At 43.5% G+C, this 26,465-nt stretch overlaps 1 protein-coding gene across 1 annotated transcript in view; it reads right to left on the reverse strand.

Moving 5' to 3' along the window:
- PTPRN2 (protein tyrosine phosphatase receptor type N2) overlaps nucleotides 1-26,465 on the reverse strand; it is a 738,567-nt gene that overhangs the window by 571,784 nt on the left and 140,318 nt on the right. Inside the window, exons 3-4 of the mRNA XM_046668847.1 lie at nucleotides 22,569-22,671; nucleotides 14,392-14,554 (exon numbers count right to left, since the gene is read on the reverse strand). Coding sequence (XP_046524803.1) covers nucleotides 14,392-14,554; nucleotides 22,569-22,671 — 266 coding nt within the window. The remainder of the gene's footprint in view (nucleotides 1-14,391; nucleotides 14,555-22,568; nucleotides 22,672-26,465) is intronic.

Here is a 26,465-nt window from a genome sequence, read left to right on the forward strand (position 1 = left end):
GGGGGGGGGGGTGCGGGACCCTGGAGCTTCCCCCCGGGCCACAGAGCAGGGTGTTGGAGCTCCACCCAGTCACCAAGTACGTCCACGGGAAGTCTGGGCACCCCCTGCACCGACCCGTGCACTGGAGACGGTGGGCCTAGCAGCAAATTGAACAACCTAGAAGAAATGGATAAATTCCTAGACTCATACAACCTACTCAAACTGAATCAGGAAGAAATAGAGAATCTGAATAGACCAATCACAAGTAAAGAAATAGAAACAGTAATCAAAAACCTCCCCAAAAATAAGAGTCCAGGACCAGACGGCTTCTCTGGAGAATTCTACCAAACATTCAAAGAAGATTTAATACCTATCCTTCTCAAACTATTCCAGAAAATAGAGGAAGATGGAGCACTCCCTAATACATTCTATGAAGCCAACATCACCCTGATCCCCAAACCTGACAAGGACAACACAAAGAAGGAAAACTACAGGCCAATATCACTGATGAACATAGATGCAAAAATCCTCAACAAAATTTTGGCAAACCGAATAAAGCAATATATCAAAAAGATTATACAGCATGATCAAGTGGAATTTATACCAGGGACACAGGGATGGTTGAACATCCGGAAGTCAATCAACGTGATTCACTACATTAACAAAATGAGAAAGAAAAACCACACGATCATCTCAATACATGCAGCGAAAGCATTCAACAAGATCCAACATCCATTTATGATAAAAACTCTCAATAAAATAGGTATAGAAGGAAAGTACCTCAACATAATAAAGGCCATATATGGCAAACCCACAGCCAACATCATACTCAACGGACAAAACTGAAACCCATCCCTCTCAGAACAGGAACAAGACAAGGGTGCCCACTTTCACCACTCTTATTCAACATAGTACTGGAGGTTGTGGCCAGAGCAATTCAGCAGGAAAAACAAATAAAAGGAATCCAAATAGGCAACGAAGAAGTAAAACTCTCACTGTTTGCAGACGACATGATCTTATATATAGAAAACCCCAAAGAATCCATAGAAAAACTATTAGAAACAATCAACAACTACAGCAAAGTTTCAGGGTATAAAATCAACATACATAAATCAGTAGCATTTCTATATGCTAACAATGAACTAACAGAAAAAGATCTCAAGAACTCAATCCGATTCACAATCCCAAAAAAAAGAATAAAATACCTTGGGATAAATTTAACCAAGGAAGTGAAAGATCTATACGACAAAAACTACAAGACCTTCTTCAAAGAATCGATGACGACATAAAGAGACGGAAAGACATTCCATGCACATGGATTGGAGGAATAAACATAGTTAAAATGTCCATACTATCCAAAGCAATCTACAGATTCAATGCCATCCCAATCAGAATTCCAATGTCATTCTTTATAGAAATTGAACAAAGAATCCTAAAATTCATATGGGGCAACAAAAGACCCCGAATTGCTAAAGCAGTCCTGAGAAAGAAGAACAAAGCTGGAGGCATCACAATCCCTGACTTCAAAACATACCACAAAGCTACAGTAATCAAAACAGCATGGTACTGGTACAAAAACAGGTGCACAGATCAATGGAACAGAATCGAAAGCCCAGAAATAAAACCACACATCTATGGACAGCTAATCTTTGACAAAGGAGCTGTGGGCCTACAATGGAGGAAAGAAAGCCTCTTCAACAAATGGTGCTGGGAAAACTGGACGGCCACATGTAAAAGAATGAAAATCAACCATTCTTTTTCACCATTTACTAAAATAAACTCAAAATGGATCAAAGACCTAAAGATTAGGCCTGAAACCAAAAGTCTTCTAGAAGAGAATATCAGCAGTACGCTCTTTGACATCAGCTTCAAAAGAATCTTTTCAGACACCATAACCCCTCACATGAAGGAAACAATAGAAAGAATAAACAAATGGGACTTCATCAGACTAAAGAGCTTCTTCAAGGCAAGGGAAAACAGGATTGAAACAAAAAAACAGCCCACTAACTGGGAAAAAATATTCACAAGTTATTTATCCAACAAAGGGTTAATCTCCACAATATACAAAGAACTCACACAACTCAACAATAAAAAATCAAACAACCCAATTACAAATTGGGCAGGGGACATGAACAGACATTTCTCCAAAGAAGATATACGAATGGCCAATAGACACATGAAAAGATGCTCATCATCACTAATAATCAGGGAAATGCAAATCAAAACTACACTAAGATATCACCTTACACCTGTTAGGATGGCAAAAATATCCAAAACCAAGAGTGACAAATGTTGGAGAGGCTGTGGAGAAAAGGGAACCCTCATACACTGTTGGTGGGAATGCAAACTGGTGCAGCCACTATGGAAAACAGTATGGAGATTCCTCAAAAAGTTAAGAATAGAAATACCTTGTGACCCAGCCATCCCACTACTGGGTATCTATCCTAAGAACCTGAAATCAGCAATTCCAAAAGTCCCATGCACCCCTATGTTCATCGCAGCATTATTCACAATAGCCAAGTCATGGAATCAACCCAAGTGCTCAGCAACTGATGATTGGATAAAGAAGATGTGGTATATATATATATATATATATATATATATATATATATACACACAATGGAATACTACTCAGCCATAAAAAAGGACAAAGTCGTCCCATTCACAACAACATGGATAGACCTTGAGGGTATTATGTTGAGTGAAATAAGCCAGACAGAGAAAGACAAACTCTGTATGACTCCACTCATAGGTGGTAGTTAACATATTGACAAAGAGAACTGATTGGTGGTTGCCAGGGGAAAGGGGGTTGGGGGTAGGGCACTAGGGGTGAAGTGGTGTACCTACAACATGACTAATAATGATGTACAACTGTAATTTCACAAGGACATTAACTTTTGTAACCTTAATAAAAAAAAATTAGACTACTAGAGGTGAGCACAATGAAGTGTATTCAGGAATTGATAAACAATAATGTACACCCAAAATTACACAATGTTATAAACCATTATAATCCCAATAAAAAAAAAGATTGGCACCTGAGCTAACATCTGTTGCCAATCTTGTTCTTTCTCCCTCCCCCTCCTCCCCATCCTCCCCCTCCTCCTCCTCCTCCTCCTTCTTCTTCTTCTTCTTAAGTCCCCCAGTACATAGTTGTATATTCTGATGGTAAATGCTTCTGGTTGTGCTATGTGGGATGCCGCCTCAGCATGGCCTGATGAGCAGTGCTACGTCCGTGCCCAGGATCCTAACTGGCAAAACCCTGGGCTGCCAAAGTGGAGCTCACGAACTTAACCACTCAGCCACAGGGCCGGCCCCTCAGCACTTTAAATATATTGTGCCACTCCCTTCTAGCCTGTAAGGTTTTGGCTGAGAAGTTAGCTGATACCCTCATGGGGTTTCCTTTGTATGTCACTTATTGCCTTTCTCTTGCAGCTTTTAGGATTCTCTCTTTATCTAAAGATAATTGGGAATAATTTTGGACATTTTAATTATAATGTGTCTTGGTGTGGGCCTCTTTGGGTTTATCTTGTTTGGTGTTCTCTCTGCTTCCTGTACCTGGATGTCTGTTTCCTTCTTTAGGTTAGGAAAATTTTCAGCTATTATTTCTTCAAATAGATTCTCTGCCCCTTTGTCTCTCCTTTCTCCGTCTAGGACACCTATAATACAAATGTAGCGTGCATGATGTTGTCCCAGAGTTCCCTTAGACTGTTCTTATTGCTTTTAGTTCTTTTTTCTTGTATCCAATCAGCTTGGGTGATTTCCTCTAGCCTTTCGCCCAGCTCGCTGATCTGTTCTTCTGTATCATCTACTCTGCTAGTGAGTCCCTCTAGTGAGTTTTTCATTTCCACTATTGTATTCGTCAGTTCTCATTGATTCTTTTTTATATTTTCAAATTCTTTGTTGAAATACTCACTTTCTTCATCCCTTCGTCTCCCAAGATCAGTGAGCATCCTTATGATTTTTTTTTTAAACTCTTTGTCAGGTAGATTGTTTATTTCTGTTTCATTAAGTTCCTTTTCTGGGTTTTGTCCTGTTCCCTTACTTGGAACATATTCCTTTGCCTCCTCATTTTGCCTCTTTCTTTGTGCTTATATCTATGAATCAGGTGGGCCAGTTACATTTCCTAATCTTGGAGAGGTGGCCTTATTGAAGAGATGCCCTGTGAGGCCCAGCAGTGTGCTTCCCTCTCATCACCAGTTCCAAATGTTCCAAGAGTGACTCTTATGTGGGCTACATGTATCCTTCTGTTGTGGCACTGTTGCTCTTGCTGCTGGTGCCCAAGGAGTCTAGGCTGTCCCCCTGGCTTCCTGGTTGCAATGCTCTGCTACAGGGGGCTGCTATGGATCCTTCAGCCACTTTATTGTGTTTGGGGAGCCTCACCACAGTTGGCTGCAATGTCTAATAGCACATTCCTGTTGCAGTTTTTCTATTAAGTGAGTAGGCCCCCCAGCATGGCTGGTTAATAGGCTCAGGGGCTTACAATTGCTATAGGCCTCTGGCCTTCAAGGCTGTTGTTAACTCTCTCAGGATTGCAGCTGAGTGGGGCCGGCCCCAGGAACAGATGCATTCAATTTTTCAGGCTTTGGAAGGCAGGGCTAATCCCCTATGTGGCTGTTTGAAATGGACAGGTCTTCTGCTGCTGATAAGCCCCATGGCCCACAGGTTCACACACACCATCAACACAGTCCTGGACCATACACACATCCCAGCCCCCTGGAGCGGACCCAGTCAACCCACTGCAGAGGCCCTCACACCCTCCACCAACACCCCATGTACTCCACCCTGGCCCATAGGGGTGGACCCACCACCCTGCCTGTAGAAGATCCAAGCACCCAATCTATGCAGGCCAAAGAGTAGCCCAAGGGCTTGCTGTTGGGTGGGGCCAGTCCCTAGGGCAGGCTGCCTTCCCTGGCTGAGATGGATTAAATTGGTGCTCTAGTGGGCAGGGCAGATCCTGGGCTAACAGGCCAGGGGAATAACTCCAATGGCGTCTGCTAGGGTCTGTGTCAGCATGCCTGTACTAGGTCACAGTAATGGCTGCCGCCAATGTCTCAGCCCCTAGTGAGATCTCAACTCTCACTGAGATGCACCTAGGGCCTATCAGGTGAGTCTCTTTTCACCAAAGGACTTTGTACCTTTCGGGTGATTTTAGGTTGCTTTCCGAAACAGGTGAATTTATGTGTGGGTCATTTAAGAGATGACTTTATTCCACTTATGTCTGACAGCTTTTCTAGGGGTATTCCCCGTTGTAGTTAACAGCCAGCAAAGCCAGATATTATGAGACTCGTCTCAGTTGTGCTGAGTCTGCAGGATGCTAATAGCAGTAACACACCCCTGCTCAGATCTCCCACTCCTCCAGGGAAGGCTGTGTACCTTAGGATTGCTCCCTCACAGCTGTAAAGCTCCATGGCTCACAAAGGTGGCTTTTTTTCTCTCCAGACAGGAATTTCTGCCTCTTCTGCCTCAGCTAGCACTGTCCCCTGTTGTGGGGGTTCTCTTTCTTCAGTTTTCTGTCCTCTTTGAGGGTCAATTGTTCCAGGAAAAGTTGTAACTTGGTTGTGTTCATGGGAGGAGGTGATTTCAGATTCCACCAACACTACCATCTTGACACCAACCTAGATCTCTAATTACTCTCATCAATGTTTTCTAATTTTCAGTGTACAAAGCCTTACACATGTTTTGTTAGATTATCTCAATTGTTTCATAATTCTGATGCTATTGTAAGTGATATTTTTATAATTTCAATGCCTAATTTTTGTGGCTAGTATATAGAAATGCAATTGATTTTTGTATATTTATTTTCCATTCTACAGCATTGCTCCACTCATTTATTAATTTTAGCAGCTGTTTTGTATATTTCACCAAATTTGCTACAAAGGTGATTATGTAACCTAGATACCTTTCATTTCTTCTTCCTGATTTATCGCACTGCCTAGGACTTCCAGTGCAATGCTGAAGAGAAGCGGTAAGAGCAGACATCCTTGTCTAATTCCATATTTTAAGCAGAAAGCATTCAGTCTTTCCTCATTCACTATAATACTATTTGTAGGTTTCTGTCATGAATGGATAATGGCTTTTGTCAAATGCTTTTTCTGTATCTATTAAGATTATCATATAGTCTTTCTTTTCCTTGTTAATATAATAAGTTATACTGATTAATTTTCAAATGTAACCAATCTTGCATTTCTGGAATAAATCTCCCTTGATCATATTATCCTTTATTTTATATTGCTGGATTTGATTTGCTAAAATTTGTCTAGAATTTTCGCTTTTGTATTTCTGAGGGATAATGATCTGTAGTTTTCTTTTAATATCTTTCTCTACATGATTTTGATCCTTTGACATTTATTGAGATTTAGTTCATGGCCCAGCATATGATCAATCTTGGGAAATACTGTGTGTACTTAAAAAGAATGTGCATTCAGCGGTTTTTAGGAGTACCATTCTATAAATATCAATTAGGTTAATTTGGGTGATGGTGTTGTTCAAATCTTCTATATACTTACTGATACTTTGTCTATTTGTATAATCAGTTATTGAGAGAGGAGAGTTAAAATCTCTAAAAATGACTATGGACTTGTATATTTCTTTCTTCAATATCCTCATATTTTTGCTTTTTGTATTTGAAGCTCTTCCATTAGGTTCATAAAAGGATTTCTATGTCATCTTAATGAAGTGACCATTTAGTCATTACAAAATGTCTCTATCTCTGACATTATTTATCTTAAAGTGTACTTTGATTAATATTAATATAGTCACACCAGCTTTCTTATATTTAGAGTTTCCATTGTATATATTTTCCATACTTTTACTTTCAACCTATATAAGCCTTTCTATTTCATGTGCTTTGGATGTAGTAGAATATAGTTAAAACTTGTTTTTGGTTTTTATTCAGAGTGAACATCTCTGCTTTTTTATTTGGAGGGTTTAGTCCATTTGCATTTAATGTAATTATCAATATGGGTGGATTTAACTCTACTTTCTTGATATTTGTTTTATATTCAACCCACGTGATCTTTGTTCCTCTCTTCCTTCCTCGTTTCTTTCTCTCATATGGATAAATAAAGCATTTTTAACATTCCACTTTATCCCCAAATTGACTTTTAGCTATACCTATTTTTACTTATTTTTGAAAATAGTTGCTGTAAAAATTATAATGTATGTCTCTAATTTATCACAGTCTAGCCTCAAATAATATTACAACTTCATGAATGAACAGAAAGTCACCACAGTATAATTCCAGGATTCCTATCTACTCTTCATGCTTTTGTTGTCATATATTTTTCTTCCACATAAGCTATAAATCCCACAACACAGTTTTATACTTTGCTTTGAATATCCAATAGTCTTTGTCAGAATTGATGTATCTTATGTGTGTGTATTTTTTACATTTACTCGCAGATTTACCATTTCTGGTTCTTGTCATTCCTGTTTGCAGATATGGGCTTCTCCGTGACATCACTTCTCTTTACACTGAAGCACTTCTTTTAGCACTTCTGAAGTACAGCTCTTCCAGAGACACGTTCTCCCTGTTCTGTCTATGGTTTTGAACAATATAGACTTCTAAACGGACAGGCTTTTTTTCCCTTTCATTACTTCAAAGATGTTGTTCCATTGTCTTCTGGTCTCCTAATGAGAAGTAGGACTTCATTCTTATAATTGTTCCTCTAGATGAAATGTGACTTTCTTTCCCTCAGGCAAACTGATAAAAATTTTCTCTTTATTTGTTTTTCCCAGTTCTATTATGATATGTCTAGATTTGGTTTTCTCTATGTTTGTCCTGCTTGACATTCACTAAGCATGGATCTATGTTTTGATGACTTTTATCAATTTTGGGAAAACTCCAGCCATTACTTCTTCAGTCTCATTCCCTCTCTTTTTCTCATCTAGGATTCCAATTACACATGTGTTAGAGTATTTGATATTGCCCCAGATGTCTTGGATGTTTTATTTCATTCTTGCACTCCTTTCATGTTCTTTATGTTTCATTTTTGATCATTTACATTGACCCGTCTTGAAATTCACTGATTCTTTTCTCTACTGTGTCTAGTTGATCACTAAACTCATCAAATGAATTCCTTATTGCTGATCTTATTACTTTCATTTCTAGCATTTCCATTTGGTTCTCTTTTATGTTTCCATCTCCCTCCTGCAATTTTCCATTTGTCCATTTATATGTTTTACACTTTTCCCACTCAATCCTTTAATATATTTACCCTAATTATTAAAATGTCCCTTTCTAACAATTCTAACAACTGAAACATACCTGGGTATTCTTCTCTTGACTCTTTACTCTCTTGACCATAAGACTCATTTTCTTGTTCCTTCGTGTGTCTCCCAATTTTGGATTGTATGCTAGAAATTTTGCATAAAAGAGTAATAAATAATGAAGTGAATAATACCTATCCCTGAAAATAGCATGTCCCTTCTTCTCTCAGTTGGCTGATGTGGGGGCTGAGTTGATGCAATCTGTAGCTGAAACGGGTTAGATTCAGTCATTCAGTCGTAGTACTGTGGCTACAGTTATGCTGAGGGCAGGATCAGGACCTTCTCTTCAGCAGGGCTGGGATCAAAGCCCCAGTGCAACTCCAAGGATTGCTTTATACTTTGCAGACACCTGCCAGTTTCCTGAACCAGGGGAGCTCTCTCTCTGATTTACAGCCCAAGTGCCAATTCATGAGTTGCTGAAGACTTCTTTTCCCTCTCAAGTCCTGGCTTTCTGCACCTATATGATAGATCTTTCTCCACCGTGCTGCCTTGTTCCAAGCCTTCAGAGGGCTGCTGAGGTGTGGTCAGAAAAGCCTGCAGTTTCTTGTAAGGGTTTCTCTCAGCCCTCCTCCCTTTCCCACCCTTCCGTATTCTGTCTCACGTACTCAGGGCCCTATGCAGCCTGCCTCTGTGGATTCTACCCTTCATGTCGGTCTCCATGTGCTGTCAACAGTTCCTTAAAATTTAGGCTGCATTCTTCCTATCTCTCCTATGGGTGATTCCAGACTGCATGAAAGTAGTGGTGGTCTCTTTTCCACTAGAACAAGCTTATTGCTTTCTGGAATTTAGTTCATTCATGTTTCTTTGTATCCTTGGCCCTCTGAGGGTTATCTCTAAAGTTAAGATTTAGTAGCTCACCTGGCTTGTTCATGTTGTCAGGGTAGGATTGTGGTGGTCTCTTGACCTTTAAGTCCATCTAAACATCTTCAACCAGTTGCTTCTAGTTGTTTTCCTACATCTGTTCTCTGACACATCCCTGCCCCACATGCCCATCTGCTTCAAGCATCTCCTTTATTTTTATCATTCTCTCCATTATAGCACTTGCTCTATTTTCAACTATATATTTTTGTCTCCTTTATCCACTAAGACTCGAAAGTCCCAGAGGGCAGGACTAATTTTTATCTTCAATTCCAGCACCCAGCAAAGTTTCTCGTGCATTAAAGATGCTAAAACAATGTTTCCAAAATAAAACAGTTAATTCATAGTATTTCCAAGTGATGAATTTCTGTTTAAGCCTCTTCAATAGCATAGAGTAAATTGGGAATTTACAATGTTCTCTATACTGACTACAAGGACTTTTCACGAGTGCTACTGTGGTCGATAAAAGCAGGAGCTGGTTTCCGCCACAACAACACAGAAGGAATAATTACACTTATTTCATGATCAATAAGAGCTCAATTAGTGCATCAGAGCTTTGAGCTATTGGTTTGATTTAAGAGGAGTAGTGTGATTTTTACTCCCTCCGGCTTCTCTTATGGAGTAATCAGTATTAAAGCCTCTAAAGATAATAAATTCACAATATTTCTCTGACTCTCTAAGCTAGAGTTAGATTTTTAATGACAGATACACAGAAAAAATGATTTATAAAATAATTCATTGGAAATTAGTTGCACTTTGAAAGACCATCAGTGTATACAGCTTAAATTTCCAACTGAAATATTTCATCAACTGAGAGCAGAGGGGGATCAGAAAACACTGACCAAACCTCAGCTGGCTGCACTCATTTGGCGACAGAGTCTGCACAGTGGCTTTGGTGATATTTGATCGTGGACATCTTGTACTTTATCCAGCCTTTGTTCACTAGAGAGATGACAAAGAGCTTTCTCCTCATTTAAACATTGGACAGAGAAAACAATGAGTTCTAGGTTTTCACATATTTTTTAATATTGAGAAGCATCTATCTTAACATAGAAGAAAAATACCTGAGCCAAAAATGCCACCAAGTGCTCATTTTCTGAATAATCCTTGTGACTATCATGCTAAGATGGCGGTGTGGTAGGATCAACATAGAATTCATTAGTCAAACTGGAACATTTCTGAGAGGGAAAGGAGGACTTATTAGTAATTATGATGGGGCAACAGGCATAAACCAGCGCCATCCAGACAAACCACACTGTCTAGTCATCTTACTGGGTGGGAGTTTTAAAGATTATAGAAGCCAAACTTGATGGAAGGTAGCAAGTGGTTAGTGAAGGATGTTTAATAAGACCCTACCAACCCCCTTTTCCCATGTCTGTTCCTTGAAATGGAGAGCAGGTAGGGATGTGGGCAGGGACAGGATGCCATTCCCCTCCCAAGCACCCCAGAGACTGCAGAGTAGCATCTGAGGTAATGGACCCCCATCCCAAGAGCTCAGTCCTCCCGCCACCTCGAGAATAAGCTCCTGAAGGGATGACCGGCCCCGTGCGAAGATACACATCACACTTTCTGCCAGAATGTGTGCTGGGTAGGCTGCTTTGAGAACGGCCCCAGGACACATGTCAGATTCCTGGTGTTGGAATCACACCGTACATGAGTCAGGACTGGAAAGACTCCGCAGTAAACTCTACTGATTAGTATATGGATGCAAGAGGATGATCTACCCACCTCAGAAGCCCTTGTCCCGTGAGTACCCTGAGAGTGGCTGTGAGCAGCAGCACTTTTCCCTCCCCCAGGAGCTGCTCCTCGCCATTTCACAGATGTTACCCACAGCACGTCCCAATGCTCATGGTACAAACTGCTTGACAGGCAACCAAAGTCTCCCCTTTCAACAAGTTTCTACAATTTGCTGCGATGTATCTCTAACGCCGAATGTCAAACCTCTTGTTTTACTCACATTGGGGTGCTAACAGCAAGAGCATACGGCAGAGAGTTGGGGGTCCCATTTAATACTCCCTCCAGTTGAATTTCATGCCGCTCCTTGTCCAGGGAGCAAATTCTATTCTAAATTTGACTCTGTAGTTTTAGCATGAGGGCTAAATTAGTAAACAACTGAAACTGAAAGAGAAACATGATAATGAGTTCAGAAGTGAACAACTGAGGCTTCCACTGTACAAAACCAAATGCTCTTTGCAGTCAGCGCTTCATTTACTGCCCTGAGGCTGGCGGGCCATGCCTTGGAACCTGCGCCCCTTCCTCTTCTGTTTCTGTAGCTTACAAAGAGGACATAAGTCTGGTTTGTTGGATATCATGTTAAGTTGGGGGAAAACACATTAAACTGCTTCACAGAGAAATTTCAACTGATTTCCTTTCATTCAAACTTCTTCTGAGTCTCTGGAACTTTTAACCGCTCTCTCCTCTCCCTCCTCGAACACATCTCTGGACTGCACATGGGTTCCTCTTTATTGATTACTCGCATCCAATACCCAGGGACATAATGTGACGTCTCCATTATAGGAGCCCAGAGATCCCACAGCAGTAGCCAGATGGAGCACAAAGTATCACATCCTTTTGATAAAGACACAACAGGGGACAACGCAGGAGGACAAAACAATGACTTTGTACCGGAATGTACTTAACTCACCAATACGCAGAGGACTGGGAGAAATGTCGGTCTCTACTGGGTTGTGAAGTAAACAAATGAAATCTGTATTGCACTGCATTGTGGCCGGGGCAGCAGCCCACGGCTCCAGGGGATTCTGAGGCGCTGGGATATATTGATTAAATATGCTTTGTGAGTGTGGCTGCTTTCCTCTGATTCTCCTCGGTAGAGTCAAGAAATCCACTAAGAATCCAGCAGATGGTTTTCAGACTCTTGACCTAATTGTCATTTTGTTTTTAAAAGATTATTTTATTATTAATAATAATAACTACTATCAAGTGAGCCCTTCTCCATGAGCTTTACATATATTTTCTCGCTTAATCCTCACAACGACTTCATGACCACTATTGCTCAATTTTACAGCCAAGGACCCTGGAGGACAGAGAGGTTAAGTAGCTTCCCCAAGGCCACACAGCACTTGGAGAGGAGCTGGTTCTGAGCCCGCTCCTGAAACTGCCAGGATTCTGCTCTAGAACGTCCAGAATCTCTCCCACCATGTCTGCCCATCGCTGATTCCCCCAGGAAGAGATTCCTCTCTGGAATCCATCTCTCACCCCACAACGTCTAGCTGAGCCTCTGGGTCATAGAAAGTGCTTAGTCAATACCAGCAAATGAATTGAAAAAACCTTAAGTTTAACATTTTAAAAAAAGTGTTAAGTGGACCCTGCTGAATCAGGGTCAGGCCCATGTTGAGATGCTGGCTGATGGTTCATGTGAAAGGCTTTGAACCATGCCTCTCAGTCTGGCCAGCAACCTGGGCTGGGGTGGGCATGGGTGAAGCATAGTGCAGAACTGTCCCTCTGTGGTCTCATTCTCTCCTTGTAGGGGCTCTAGCACTCGGCTGCCTGTGCTCATCTGTGAGGACTGAGACCCCACTCCGTGCCGTTAGGACGGATTCTGAGAACTCGGCAAACACATTTCCAGGTTCCCGAGGCTCAGCAGCGGTTCCAGGGACCCACCTCGCCGCTGTTTCCTCGGGGAAACATGAATAAGAGCTGTGCAGGACAGCGCTCCCAGCAGCTCTCAAACGTGACCTGGGGTCTCTGGAAACCCCTGTGGCCTCAGCATGAGTGCTGGGCCAGTGCTGGACTCTTCACAGGGCCTCCACATTCCAACATTATTGTGAGGCACCTCCGTATCAAGGAGGCTGGATGGTGAGGGGCCTCGAGGAGGGCGCCACACGAGCATCCTGGAGAGCAGCTGGACAACAGAGGTCCTTTTTCTGATGTTTGCCCCTAAGAGGCAGAAATGAACCAGCTTCTTAACCTAGCCCACATCTCCTTGTGGGGCTACAGCCTTCTATGAGTTCTCTTCTGATGTGTCAACTCCAAGGTCACTAAGATCCTAAGGTGACTCTGTGAGGCATCGTCAGCCGTGTGGCCTCTCAAAGGAACTGGTGTGTATGCGTTGCCAGAAATGCCAGCCCAGAGTCGGCTTACATAATTTCAATGGCTTCGTAACAGGAAAATAATCAAATAAGTGGATCAAATTTCTTCCCACGTGTTTCCAAGAGCCCCAGCCATCTTCTGAGGAGACTGGGAAGCTTCTGAGGAAGTGAAAAGCACCCCCAGCCTCACGCCAGCCAGCGAGTGTCACTCTTAGAAGCAAAAATATGTCAAATTTCAGCTGATGTAACTAATGCTTGGCAAAACAGAAGTGTGAGCATCCCTGTCAAACACCAGCACACCCAGGACCTTCCAGGGCTTCCATACTTCGCCCCAAATCCCATCCTCAGGACGTGCGATGGTCGTCTGGCTGAGGGTCACTTGTAGCCCCACATCTCTGCCTGTGTCCAGGCAAGTCAAAGTCTGGCAACTCCGGTTTAACAAGTTGTTATAAAAATCATGCATGCTTTTCCACGTAAAAGGTCATGGGGATTTCTAATTCTGTTTCTTTAAAGTGTTCTTCTGAATGTTCCCGCACTCTGAGATAGCCCCAGGGCAGATTCAGCATTGGTGTAAAGGGAACTTCTCCCCGAGGGCCAGTCAGTTGGTTCCAGGCCCTCCTCGCCCACACAGGGCACACACCGAGGCAGGTGTGCTGGCAAGGAGAGGTGTTCTGGACGCAGGACTTGGAGTGCTCACTCCAGGACAGCCCTGAGCAAACCACGATGGTTGGTCACCCTGTGCCCACCTAATTCCAGCCAAATTCAGGGAGCTTGTCTTCCCTCACAGATGAGTGTCCACTGCTGTCCTGGGTTCAGGCAGTGAATGCAGGTCCTCTCCTTAAAGGGAGGAAACAATGCTCTGTGCTGCCTCCCAAGCGTCATGCCATATTTTAGATGGTGGGCTTTCTCCAGTGCCTGTCCCAAAGAAGACATCCGAAAGACCCTCACCATTGGTAAGGGTGGCTTGGACCACTGATTGGCTCAGTGTTGATGGTGGGTAGGCAGCCACTGCTGGACGTGGCGGGGGGAGTGGTGTGTGATTCTAAAAGGGCTCCAGGGACATTTGTCTGCACACAGTCCCTGTCCCTCACCATACTACCCACTAGCCTGGGACACAGGAGAAAAACAAAGAGAGGCTGAAGACTTAGGAAGCATTCCCTGTATGTGCACCCAGAGAAAACCAACACAGCAGGCAACAGACACATCCCAGATCACAGAGTAAGCTAAGGGTCACCTCAGATGGTGGTCTGCCATGCTTCATCCTGGGGAGCAGGTTCGAGGTGGTGGCCTGGGACAGGGCCTCCAGGTACGGCAGGTAGCGCTGAAGGGCCTTGGCTAGTGCAATGTCACCCTCCTGACTGTATCTCTTTTCATTATCAACACTCTGCATTGAGGTCCTGAAAAGCAAAAGAACACTGTGAGCCATTGCATGTCAGCTGGATGGTGATCAGGCACCCGGCCCTGTGCTGGACACCACTGCAGGAGCATGAGAGAAATTATGCACGCAGGATGCGTGGCCAGGTGGCAAGGTCCGACCCTCCTTAGCTCTCACTAACCAGGATTTGAATCTCTCATGCACCCTCCTGAGCCTGATGCCCTGACATACCTCAGAGCCACTGTGGGGACTTGACAAGCCACCCCGAGAAGAGGGCCAGCCCTAAAGTATGTTACAGGAGACACTAATATACAGGAAAGAGCTGATACTTACAACAAGTGCAACGAGAGTCTGAGAGGCAGAGAGAGGAGCAGTGCTCGGCAGGCCTGAGGCTGGAGGTCTATGTGGAAGGGGCCAGAGGTCTCGGGAAATGGAATGGAGGCACAGAGACAGCAAGGGCAAAGCAAAGAGTCAGGAACAGTCTGACCGGACGGGGCTGTAAGGAGCCCTGGCAGCCGGGAGTGGAGGTTGGGGCAGTAGAACAGAGAACTGACCACTTTACAAGCAAGGCAGGCAGGATATCACAGCAAACGTGAAAGCCACTTTCCCAGCAACAGGAGGCGCAGCGCCACGCGGTAGATAAGGGGGCAGGAGGCATTGGGTGGCTAGTTAGCTGACACTAAGATGCAGAGATGATCCTGGGTTAGCGTCCCAGTGTGATCACAAGCTTCTTAAAAGAGGAAGAGGAGGTGGAGGGTTGGTGTCAGAGTGATGTCATGTGAAAAAGAGTTCCAGCTTGGGAGGACAGACCAGGAGCCAAGGGGGGGGAGATTCTGGAGATGCAAACAGCCACGAGCGACCCTCGCCCAGAGCCTGCTGAAGGGGCCAGCCCCACGACACCTAGACTTCAGCCTAGGGAGGCCCGTGCTGGGCTTCTGGCCTCCAGAACAGTAAGACAAGAAATCGGCCACTACATTGTGCTAATTCGCCACAGTAGGAAACTAACACAGTGCTACATACTGCTACATTGTAGTACTGTTACTACCAAAGGCCACGCTTGGATCACCATCTGTGTGCATGGACCGTGCCAGGCAGACCAGTTTGAAGCCGGAATGACAGATGAGGACACTTTCTGTTTATTTCCTGTGTGGCAGTGTGGTGCAAGCTCATCCTGAAGCTGGATGTGGCTTTGCACCCGAGTACCTATAAGGAAGAGGCTGGGTCCAGAGGGGGCCATGAGGACAAGGCCACAGACACACAGGTTGGCTGTCATGTTGGGAATCTGGGAGACAAAATGAAGGGCAGTCAGATGTGACCATCCTACTTATGCTCAAAGTCATTAAGAGAGTCACCTATTTCCCAGCCGAGACATTTGTCACTGGCTAAGTGCAGCCAAAACAAAAGGCATTGAGAAAGTGACCAGATGGCCATGGGAACCAGAAGAAAGTCAGGGCCACAAGTCTCCTAACAGGCACCAGGAAACCAATGTCACAACTCACTCTGTCCTGGGACCTAAGCCGGGGTAGGAAGGAATGCCCTCAATGTCCAGCTCCTGTCTAGATTTGCTCCCTGTCTTCTCACCCTGGCTTGCCGAGAGCTGGCCAAAGGTGACAGGGCTGCTTCCCAGAGCCCGGGCCATAAAGAGCTTTCCATCTCACAGCCTGGACCTGGACATCGGCTTCAGTGCTGAGGGTTCTGCTGACCCAGAGCTTTGCAGCCCAATTGACAACTTTGCTTTGATGCACACCACCCATCTGGAAAAGGCCCAGGGTGTCTCCTAAGTGGGGAAGGAAATCAGACAGGAAGGTGTCTCTTCACAGACGCCTGTCATTGAATTCTCCAGCCTCTTGATCCCTGTAAAGGACTGGCAAAGGGCTGGCCTCCCCATTCCTGGCTTTCCTGACAATGAATTCCTGCCATCAGCATCTTTTGCACTCTTGATAGGCTGAGAACTTCCCAAATGATCCAGTCCAGATTCCCTTTAGTTTAAGAGCTCTTCCCTCAGTTTATCTTTTTCCTCTTGCACATTGCTATAAGCAAATAGCTTAGTGATGCCCATCGACAACACAGCTCTGTAAATGGCAACACCATTCAACAGGTTGCTTAAGCCACAAACCTAGAGGATTGACTGTTACTCTTGTGCTTTTCTCTTCCCTCTGCCTACACGTCAACACCATCCCACGAGATGACCTAAACAATACACCCAGATCCATCCGCTTCTCTCCACACTCGCCACCTCAGTGGTACAGGACAACCACTAAGGTCCACATGCCCGTGTGGTGAGCATGTATAGTTACTGCCAGCACTGTTATCTGCTCGCCACCTGACTTCTGCAGGCCAAGGGATGACGTCCATTTACGACAGGCTGATCTGGATACCCTATTCTAGCCAAACAGTAAGAATGCTGCTTTATCAAAGGGAATGCTCTATGTTCTGATTGTAACAAGGAATTTGGCAGTGACCACAGGCTGACATCACCACGCATGCATGCATGAGTGTGTCTACACGTGTGTGTGTCTATGTGTGTGTTTTGCAGGTTCTGGGTGAGGCTGTGTTACTGCAAATCAAGTGCCCATTTGCTAATAGCCATCTCCACTTTTGGTGACCAGGAAACAATGATTTAAGTATTTTTTATCAAAACACAACAGCTTGTTACTCATCTGTGGGTACTCACTATGATTTAGACACACTTTAGGAAACCCATTGGGGTTTTAGGTGGGTGTGTAACTCATCATAGATTTCCCACTTAAAGTAATGGAGAACAGGCTCCCAAGCAGTGATTTCACGTAGAACGTCCGATTTTCAAGAACAGATCCCTAATGTTAGGTGTGTGATATATGCATGTATTTCATAAAAGCTTGGACTTACAGAAAATCTTCATATTTGTGCTTAACTATCTCAATTGATAAAACTGTCCTGTTTTTATTTCTAATGGCTTTTCAGTCATATTAGCTCAGACTCAACAGCACATTGATCACCAAGGCCCCACAGCTATTCTCAGTCACGGCTATTGTTCCCTTGACCGTTCTTCAATGCATGAAATTCCATGTCCTACGTTGTCAGAGTGTAATTTAACTGAAGTCAATGTACTTTTCTGGTATTTCGTCTATTTTTCTCACTAATTACTAATCAATGCAGATAGCACCACCTCATAAATGTGCCTTTAAATTGTCTTATTCATCTTCCCTGTGTGCCTGTGGGTACTTGCAGATTTGTTTGTGATGCTGTAATATGTTACAGTGATGGGAGTGTTCATCATTATGTTGTGCGGTTTTGTAGCAATTAACTTGCAAATTGACTTTTGCCCTGTCATTTGGTTTGAAGTAGGTCAAACTTTATAAATATATATCTTCTACTTCTAAAAGATCAAAAGTGTTCTACACTTAGGACTCCACTACTCTCTTTCCCACTTACATGAACTGACCTTCAGGCTCAAAATAATATGAAGTCCTTTAAATTGTTACCCAATTAGCTGGAGGCAAAAAAATCCAAATTATGAACAAAATCTTTGCAAAGAGCACAGGTGAACCTGGTTCTCACTCCTTTTCTCAATAATCCTAACCTTATTTAATAATGATTTCAGGCTCATTTTATTTTTCACATAAAACTCTCATGACCCCCCTGACCCAATCTTCTGGTCACGGTTCTCTCCAGTGTTACTGGAGTTCATTGCATCATGCTGGCACTCCCAGTCATCTCTTCCTGTCTCAGGAGCTTTGGCAAAGGGCATTCTTAGGGTCTTAGGTCCTCAGCATGCCCAAACACTTCCAGCTCTGTCCTTACACCCAGTGTCGCTGCACTGACTGTCTGCATCATGCCTCTTTCCGGCTTTCTCATGCATGCTCACTCCGATCAGCCCAGAACAGGCCAGGGCCCCCTGAAGACTGCATTCTAACTCATCTCTGCCTCCTGAATGGGCCATTGGTTTGGGGCAAGGACCCTAATCTCTCTAAACATAAACTGACTTGAATGAAGAATGCCAAGTACTTTCTCACTGGCCGACTGTGGATACTCACAAATCTACCAAGCACAGAATGCTCTAGAAATGCACCCCTGGAATGAAGAAAGTCGGTCAAGATTCCTGGTTAGTGTAGCTACCCAGATAATAATTCAAAGCATCAGCAGATAGTTCATGCTCTCCTTCCTTCCTTTATTCAACAGATACCAACAGGATGTCTGCCTCGTGAAAGGTGCACTCCAGGTGCTAGGGATATGCTGGTCAGAAGCCCCACTTGGAAAGTGGAGAAGGGGGAAGCACAAGCTCCTTATCTCAGGTGGGGGACCAGAAGATATGGACTCCTTTATTAATAACTACATAAACCTGTTACTTAAAAATATCTGGAAAACCTAAGGGCAATAGCCACAAATTGAATTTAAAATAAGATACATAGTTACAACTACTAAAGATGGGAAAAGCAAACTAATCACAGTCCATAGAGGAAAGAAATAAATCAGGGCCTTCCATGGTGTGAGTGCCCTTACTGAGCTGTCTGGGAGGCTGCAAAAATGCATTCGATGTTACTGATAAAACAGAAAGAGTCCAACGGGTGAAACTTTAAAGGACGGCCACAGATTAATTAGGCAGCAAAAACAAGGCCAAAATTAGGAATGGCAATACTAATTTTAGAAAAATGGAATCCAAGACAAAAAACATTAGAGGCGACAAAGACATCATTTAAAAATGGCAATAGGTATGATTGACAATAAAGATGAAATGATATAAACCTTTATGTGCTAAATGTCAGGACCTCTAAGTGTATAAAGCAAAATATATTAACAATGAAAGGAAAACTTACGGAAACACAGTTTGTGTCTAAGAAATTTCAATGAGTCAAACATAAATAAGGACATACTGATTTTTTAGTATTATGATTGATATTTATACACAATTGCAAATTATATGTATATATATAATTATAAACTGTATATAAAAATCTTTACCCTACAAATAGTGGATATAATATCCTTTTGAAGAATCCACTGAAAATTAATAAAAGTATAGTATAAACCTCAAAATTTCCAAAAACTAAAAACTGAACAAGTAATATTCTCTGACTAAAATGGAGTAAAATTTACGCTAAAGTTTAAAAACAACACATAATTATGAAAAAATGAAAAAGACTACAAACGCTTATTGTTCCCAAAGGATATGAAATTGCAATTACATATAATTTACAACAAAAACTGATGAGAACACATTGAAATCACAGGATCATGCTGATATGACACAGGCAAATGCAGAGACTTGGGTGATTTCATTACTTTTTAAAGATGAATAAATAAAAAGATGAACAAAATGTTCAACTCAAGAACTTTTATAAAAGACAATAAATCTAAGGATAGTAGAAAGAAGAATATTCAAGAGATAATTCTTTTTAAAAATTGTGTTGAAAGAGTGAAGAGAAAAATAAAGTTAAAAATGACGAAGGAGTGACAACCACACATACGCTGGATGATTTTGGAATTCTAATACAATAAACACCATGTGTTGCACTAAGTGAACAAATTTGGAAATCCCTGTGAAAAGGATGATAGTTCTCTGCAAAATATAAATGCCCCAATTTCACTCAATAAAAAACTATGAGCATATTTTGCCAATAATCTTGGAAGACAATGAAAGTGTCATGAGATTTACCTACAAAGAAAGATTAAAAATACATATACCAGGAAGCAGATCATTTCAATGCTAAAGATTTGCAGAAACTTTATGAAAAGAATGAAAATTATTCCACATGTATCATGACGATCACGTAACCTTGACACACTGCTGCAGGAACAGCAGCTGAGCAGGAAGACGACAGGCTGCTATGCTCCTTATTTTGGCTGCTGAGTCTCTCTATCAGGCAGAGTCCCCACAGGAAACAGACGGCACCCTGAAATGGGATATCCTGGGAGTTTACTAAGGGAACTATTTACAAAGGCATGGCAGGACTAAGAACCAACGAGGGTTATGGTGGAGAACCACTGGATGGACAGGAGGGAGGAGTCACGGGACCAGAGCTAAGGGCAGAGAGGGCTGTGACCTTGGGCAGAATAGTCACCTGTCATCTGGACCCCACCCTCCACGCTGGGGCTGCACCCACAGGCCAAACCCAACCCCAGCCCGAGGTCAAGGGGACCTACTGGAAGCCCAAGAAGACCCGTCTCTCTGGGCAGAGCCGGCAGAGAGGGTGGGAAGGAATCTGGAGACTATCCCATCATGTCCTCCCCGAATGGGACGCTGCCTTTAGAGATGGATGACTGGTTTTCTTGAGGTTCAACAGCTCAAGGAAAGAAACTAGAATCCAGTCTATAGAGGGCTGAGAGCTCTCTGTTTTCATTAGCAACTATATCTAGTGCCATCTATGGTATAGACTGGAAAAAATATTTCTACAAGTATGAGAAATGAAAGTTACTAGTCTTAAATATAAAGACTCTATACTGAATGAAACAAAACAGAAAAACGCGAAAAATACTTATATGGACAAAGATCACATACAGGAAATTCATATAGAATAAAATTCCAATCTTTATATATGTATACTCTTAAATCTTTAATCTCACTTGTAATAAAAATAAAAGGTACCATTTTTCATAATAAAACTGGCAACTAAAAAACTGACATTATTGACACTGCTAAGAATGTAGTGACCCAGGTGTCTGTGCCATGGTCTCACCTGGTCTGATTTCTCAGTCATTCTCTCTGGACACACTCTGCTTTTGGTGACACCATACTCTGGTTTTTCCCCACCTTGGCTGTACTTTTCAGTCACATTTAGACCACATAGAGAGTTATTCCTTGCTCAGTTTTCTTGACTCTCCTATCCCTCTGCTCTTTGACCTTCTTGGGCTCTCCAGCCCAATTCCCTCTCTTAGTGGAGTGCAAGGTTGTTAGGGATGGTGCTCCACGCTCAGTTAAATCTTCACTAAGAGGGAAGAAGGAGTGGGTGGAACTTAAATACCCAGGTGTAATCTAAAGAGCAGTGGGAAGAGTTTGAACTCATCCAAAATGAAAATGGGAATTCAAGATAGTTCGACTTTGGTTTTGGGTTTGGTTTTTGTTTTTTCTACAGAAACGTCTTACACACACAGACTATAGTGGCACATTCTCTTTGACAAACGAGGCATTCAAGGGAGATGTACTGTCATAGGAAATACAGAGACACAGTTCTTACTCTCAAGAAACTCACAGTCTGGCCAGCGAGAGAGCTAATATGGTGACATATTCTGTATGTACAAGTTCTTTACGTGTATTCATTCATTTCATCCCACAGGACTTGGAGATCAACTTCTTGGTGACTTAGCTGCTTCATCTATTAGATGGTCATGAACACAAAGGCAGACGCAAATTCAGCTATAGAGATTTTTCTAACCAAAGGCTATGGATTTAGAAAATTCTCTCTCAGGAAGAAATGGACTTTCCCAACTAAGCCTTTAGGGAAGTTCCTTTTCATGCTTTATAACCACGAAGAAAAAGAGCACAACAGCTCAGGAATGAAACAGTCTCAGCTCGCTTACTTGTTGTCTTTGGACTGTTTTCAACTTCCCTATGTCTCAGTTTCCACCCTGCAAGAATAGAGGAGACATGAGTAATTTCCTCACAGCATGCAGGGAAGATGCAGTGACACGGTGTGGGGTTAAATATTCAATTCCTATAGGTAGCTATGCTGGGGGAACAGGAAGACTTCCACGATCTAATTCTGCTTTTTGTATAAAGCGAACATAAAGCCTTACTGGGAAATGAAAATTCTTGACTTCTCTGCTTTCAAGCAAGGCTCTGAAGATGCAGGACTTTCCAAGGGCCTCCGGGAAGAGCTAGGGCAGGGACCCTTGAGCATGTCTGTCAGTGAGAATGGCACTTCGTAAGAGAGGCGCTCCAATGCATCTTTCCCCCTGGGCCAAGACACAGTGGAGACGGAAGCACCCATCCCCTCCTTATAGACATCCCAACTTTGTGAAACCTCCACACCAGAGGCTTCGCTACACTGAAAAAGAGACAGGCTGGATGGATGCCAGCTGTGCCAGACAGCCAGGAGACATAAACCAAGTCTGCTTACCTGGCTGGGTTGGAACTTTCAGGACGTTGTGGGTAGGTTTTGGGAAGGTTTGAGAGTTCCTGGGCCATCACATGCTGGGTATAGTCATCCTGCCATGTGAAACCTGTGGGGAAAGTTGCAAAAACTGCATTGTCAATTTGGAAGTTGAGCCAAAGCTCTTGTTTCAGTCTCATGAGTAATTGCTGCCATTTAGGAAGGTTTCCCTCAATATTATCAATAAACCAAAGCTCTCTTTCACTGTGGTTTACTAATAAGGTCTTCTCCTTATAGAAACTCCAGCTTTCTGAAACTAATAGCCCAGAAATACGATGGGTACTTTGCTATATGAAAAAATTAGGCATAGTGGGTGCTGGCCGTGGCTGGACAGCAAGGAGCCTTCAATCAGGCACACATTTCAGTTAGAAAAGAGATTCTGTCCACGATAAAAGAGGCAAATTTCTACACAGCAAGGTTTTGGTCATAGCAAAGATACTCTTCACTCAAATGTGTACATATTCACCCACCACTCAGCCACCATTCCGCCTGTTCATTGGCATATCTTGTGTGATTTGTTCTTCTTAACCCCATCCTGCTTAAGAGCCACACATTTGGCACGAAATAAGGGATATTGTTACTGTGAAAGCAATTATCATGGGGCTTAATGTACTGTATCTGGGAGCCAATTACATTATATTTATACTCAAATGTTATGACAAAGAACTTTATAACAAGGGCGAAGTAGTTATGAAGGCAAAATTCATGTGATTATGCATTAATTACATGCACTGCAGATCACATGATAATTATGTTAAAATTACCAAATAACTCCCAAGAATAATTATTATGCAATTTGTACATTTTAGATCTTATGATAACACTTTAGCACTTAGAACTACCCTATGCAATTATCCATAATTATCTAATCACTAAATATCATGTAATTACAGAGATATATTTTTATGCCTTGTACAAAAACACACTACCAAAATCTTCAAATCAGGGCAGCTCTGTGCTTGCTTGTGTGTGTGTGTGTAAGTGTGGTGGAAGGAGGTCCAGAACTTGATAAGAACTTCATATTCTGGGTGGAATTAAAAGAATAGCTCAGTACATATAAGCTGCCTTCATGAACACACTTCAATATTTTTTCAAATGCAAATCCAACATTTTTAAAAAATTTACAAATGGCAATATTCCAACACTTGGCACAGTTCTAAATCTCAGGAGGCTCAATGGCACTCGCAGTAGAAGCTGATGGGAATTTTCACCCAACAGGCCGGCCTCCTATGGCAACTTGTTCTGAGAGCTCAGTTTGAAACACGACACTTAGAGAATGGTTGCTGCAGAGACCCAGTCCTGCAGTCACTGTTACCCTTACTTTAGGATTAAATGTAATTAATAATAAGCAAGTCTGTCCCATTTGCCAAGAGCAACTAAAAAATATCCCATATGAACTGTGTATTTATGTGGCAATTATTGGTCCATTTCCAGGAGTATTCTCAATTGAAAGCACATTTGCAATATTAGCATAATATCAAGCACTGTGGATTTAGAAAATAAGCATAGTTTAACCATGCTATCCCCAAAAGTATGGCCTTAATATCAATATCTATCACGAAACAGAGAAAATCAAGAATACAGAACAAACTTCCCAAGAAAACAAAGTCATTTTTAAAATTTAAATAACAGAATTTCAATAACATTTTTCATCTAAAGAGCACAAAAGTCTGAACTATGTCAATTGTGGGTTCTGTGAGGAGGGCTCAGTCACAACAGTTGGCCAGCTGCTAAACATGGTCTTTGGGACAGTCTGAGGAGGACCCTGAACCCCAAGCCCAAATTCTAAGCTTTCCTGGGAGCAGGTAGGAACCAGGCAGCTGGATATAAAAACAAAAGAATGCATAGATCCAGGGGTTAGACCTCCCCTCTGAACTTCTCTCCAAGGCATATCAGAGGAGATAAAGCCCTGAGAAGAGAGAGTCCACTTCCAGGAAGATGAAGAAGACGTAATTTTCCCTATTCTTCCCACTAGGTACAACTAAAAACACTGTAAATTATACAAGTGGACAGCTGTGAAGGGTGGAGAGAAGAAGGCCAACCAGTCAGGGACCTGGGGACCTGAGGAGCAATATGTCCAGTGTTCTCTGGGTTTCTTTTGGCTCATGTATCTGTTGGAGCTGAACAGGTCAGCAACCTGGGACACCAACGGGTGCAGACAAAGCCCCAAGTAAAGACACCTCTCCCTAGTCAGAGGGCCAGAAAAGGAGTGACTCAGCACATCTCAGACAATAACAGCTCTACTCCCACCAAACACCACACAAAAAAAGCGCAGCCCTGCCCCACCCATGCCAACAAAGGCTAAGAGGGAGCCTGGACATCCTCCCTCATGAGGCTGGGATGAGTTCCCCCAACCTCCCCCCGACCCTGCCTGCGGATTCAGAGCAGATTGAGTAGGGAGCAGGACTTTCACCCCTGCTGCATGGTAACCACTCCCCAATGTAAGTGGAGACCATGTGGGGAGTTGAAACTCCCACCCAATCCCCTGACCAGCAGTAAGGACAAGATCTCTCCCCTCAGTGTCAGCAGAGGTCTAATGGGGAACCTGGACTTCTACCTCTACCTGTAAGTAACAGAGTCATCCCCAAACCCCAAGAAAGTGGTGCCAGAAAAAGCCTGTTAAAACCCAAGACTTAAATGAAATCCAGAGTTTCACCATAATACAAAAATGTCCAGGTTTCAAGAGAAAATCAATCATCATACCAAGAACCAGGAAGACCCCAAACTGAATGCAAAAAGACAATTAGTAGACACTAACACTGAGATGATGGAGACGTTAGCATTATCTGACAAAGACTGTAAAGCAGCCATGATGAAAATATTTCAATAAACAATTATGAGTCGTCTCGGCCGCCGACCCTGGGCGCGTCCAGAATGGGCCGGGGTCTCGGAGCGGGCTGCTTTGCATCTTCCGTCTGTCACGTCACCCCGGGAAAAAGTTTCCACCTGGCGCTTTGGGGCACCGCGGTCACCTGTAATCTTGAGCCGCGTCCAAAATGAAAACGGTGTAATCTGTACAGATTGTAACCTACAGTTAAAAAAACTGACAGTGGGGGAGAAGAGCCAAGATGGCGCTGTGAGTAGTCCTCTTTGTCTCTCGCCCTTCGAGTCTACAATTATTTGGACACTTATCGCTTGACAAAGGATATCCAGACAGCATCTCAGGACATCTGAGACACCCACGCGACTATACATCGGAAGGCGGATGGACTTTCCTCCGGGAGGATGTGGAAATAGGTGAAAACTCTCCGACCCCGACGGGCAGCCTAGTACCCGCAAGCGGCTTTCTTCCAACGGACGCCCCCAGAGGATCCACACACATCTAGGGCAGGAGCAAGAACACAACAGAGGAGCGACGGTGGAAACAGGTGACCAGAACCCTACCTAAACCCCCTGCAATTACTCCTAAACGCAGAGGGAAACTTTGGAGTTGCACACCTGAGCCCGCGGGGAGAGTCTCTCCCCGCCATTGGCGGGGAGACCCAGCCTGGTGCTCGGGGCGCCCGGAGGGTCCCAGAGAGAGACACGGAGGGCACGGAGATCTCCCAGCTGCCGTTGCCCGCCCCGTGGGACTAGGGATTGCCGGAGATCTCGGAGAGGACTGGGGCCGGGGGAATTTTCAAAGGCCAGTTCTGCGACCCGGAGGGGAAGCGCCGGAGCTCCGCCCGGGCAGCAGACAAAACTCTCTGTCTGCCGTTAGCAGAGGGGCCACGCTGAGCATTCACGGCTCCGGCAGAGGCCCGGAGAGAATCCCAGCGGGCGGGGCGACCCCCAGCTGCCGTTGCCCGCCCCGTGGGGCTAGGGATTGCCAGAGATCTCGGAGAGGACCGGGGCGGGGGGAACTTTCAAAAGGCCGGTCCTGCG

Source organism: Equus quagga, chromosome 8 (assembly GCF_021613505.1).
Source record: "Equus quagga isolate Etosha38 chromosome 8, UCLA_HA_Equagga_1.0, whole genome shotgun sequence".
NCBI lineage: Eukaryota > Metazoa > Chordata > Mammalia > Perissodactyla > Equidae > Equus > Equus quagga.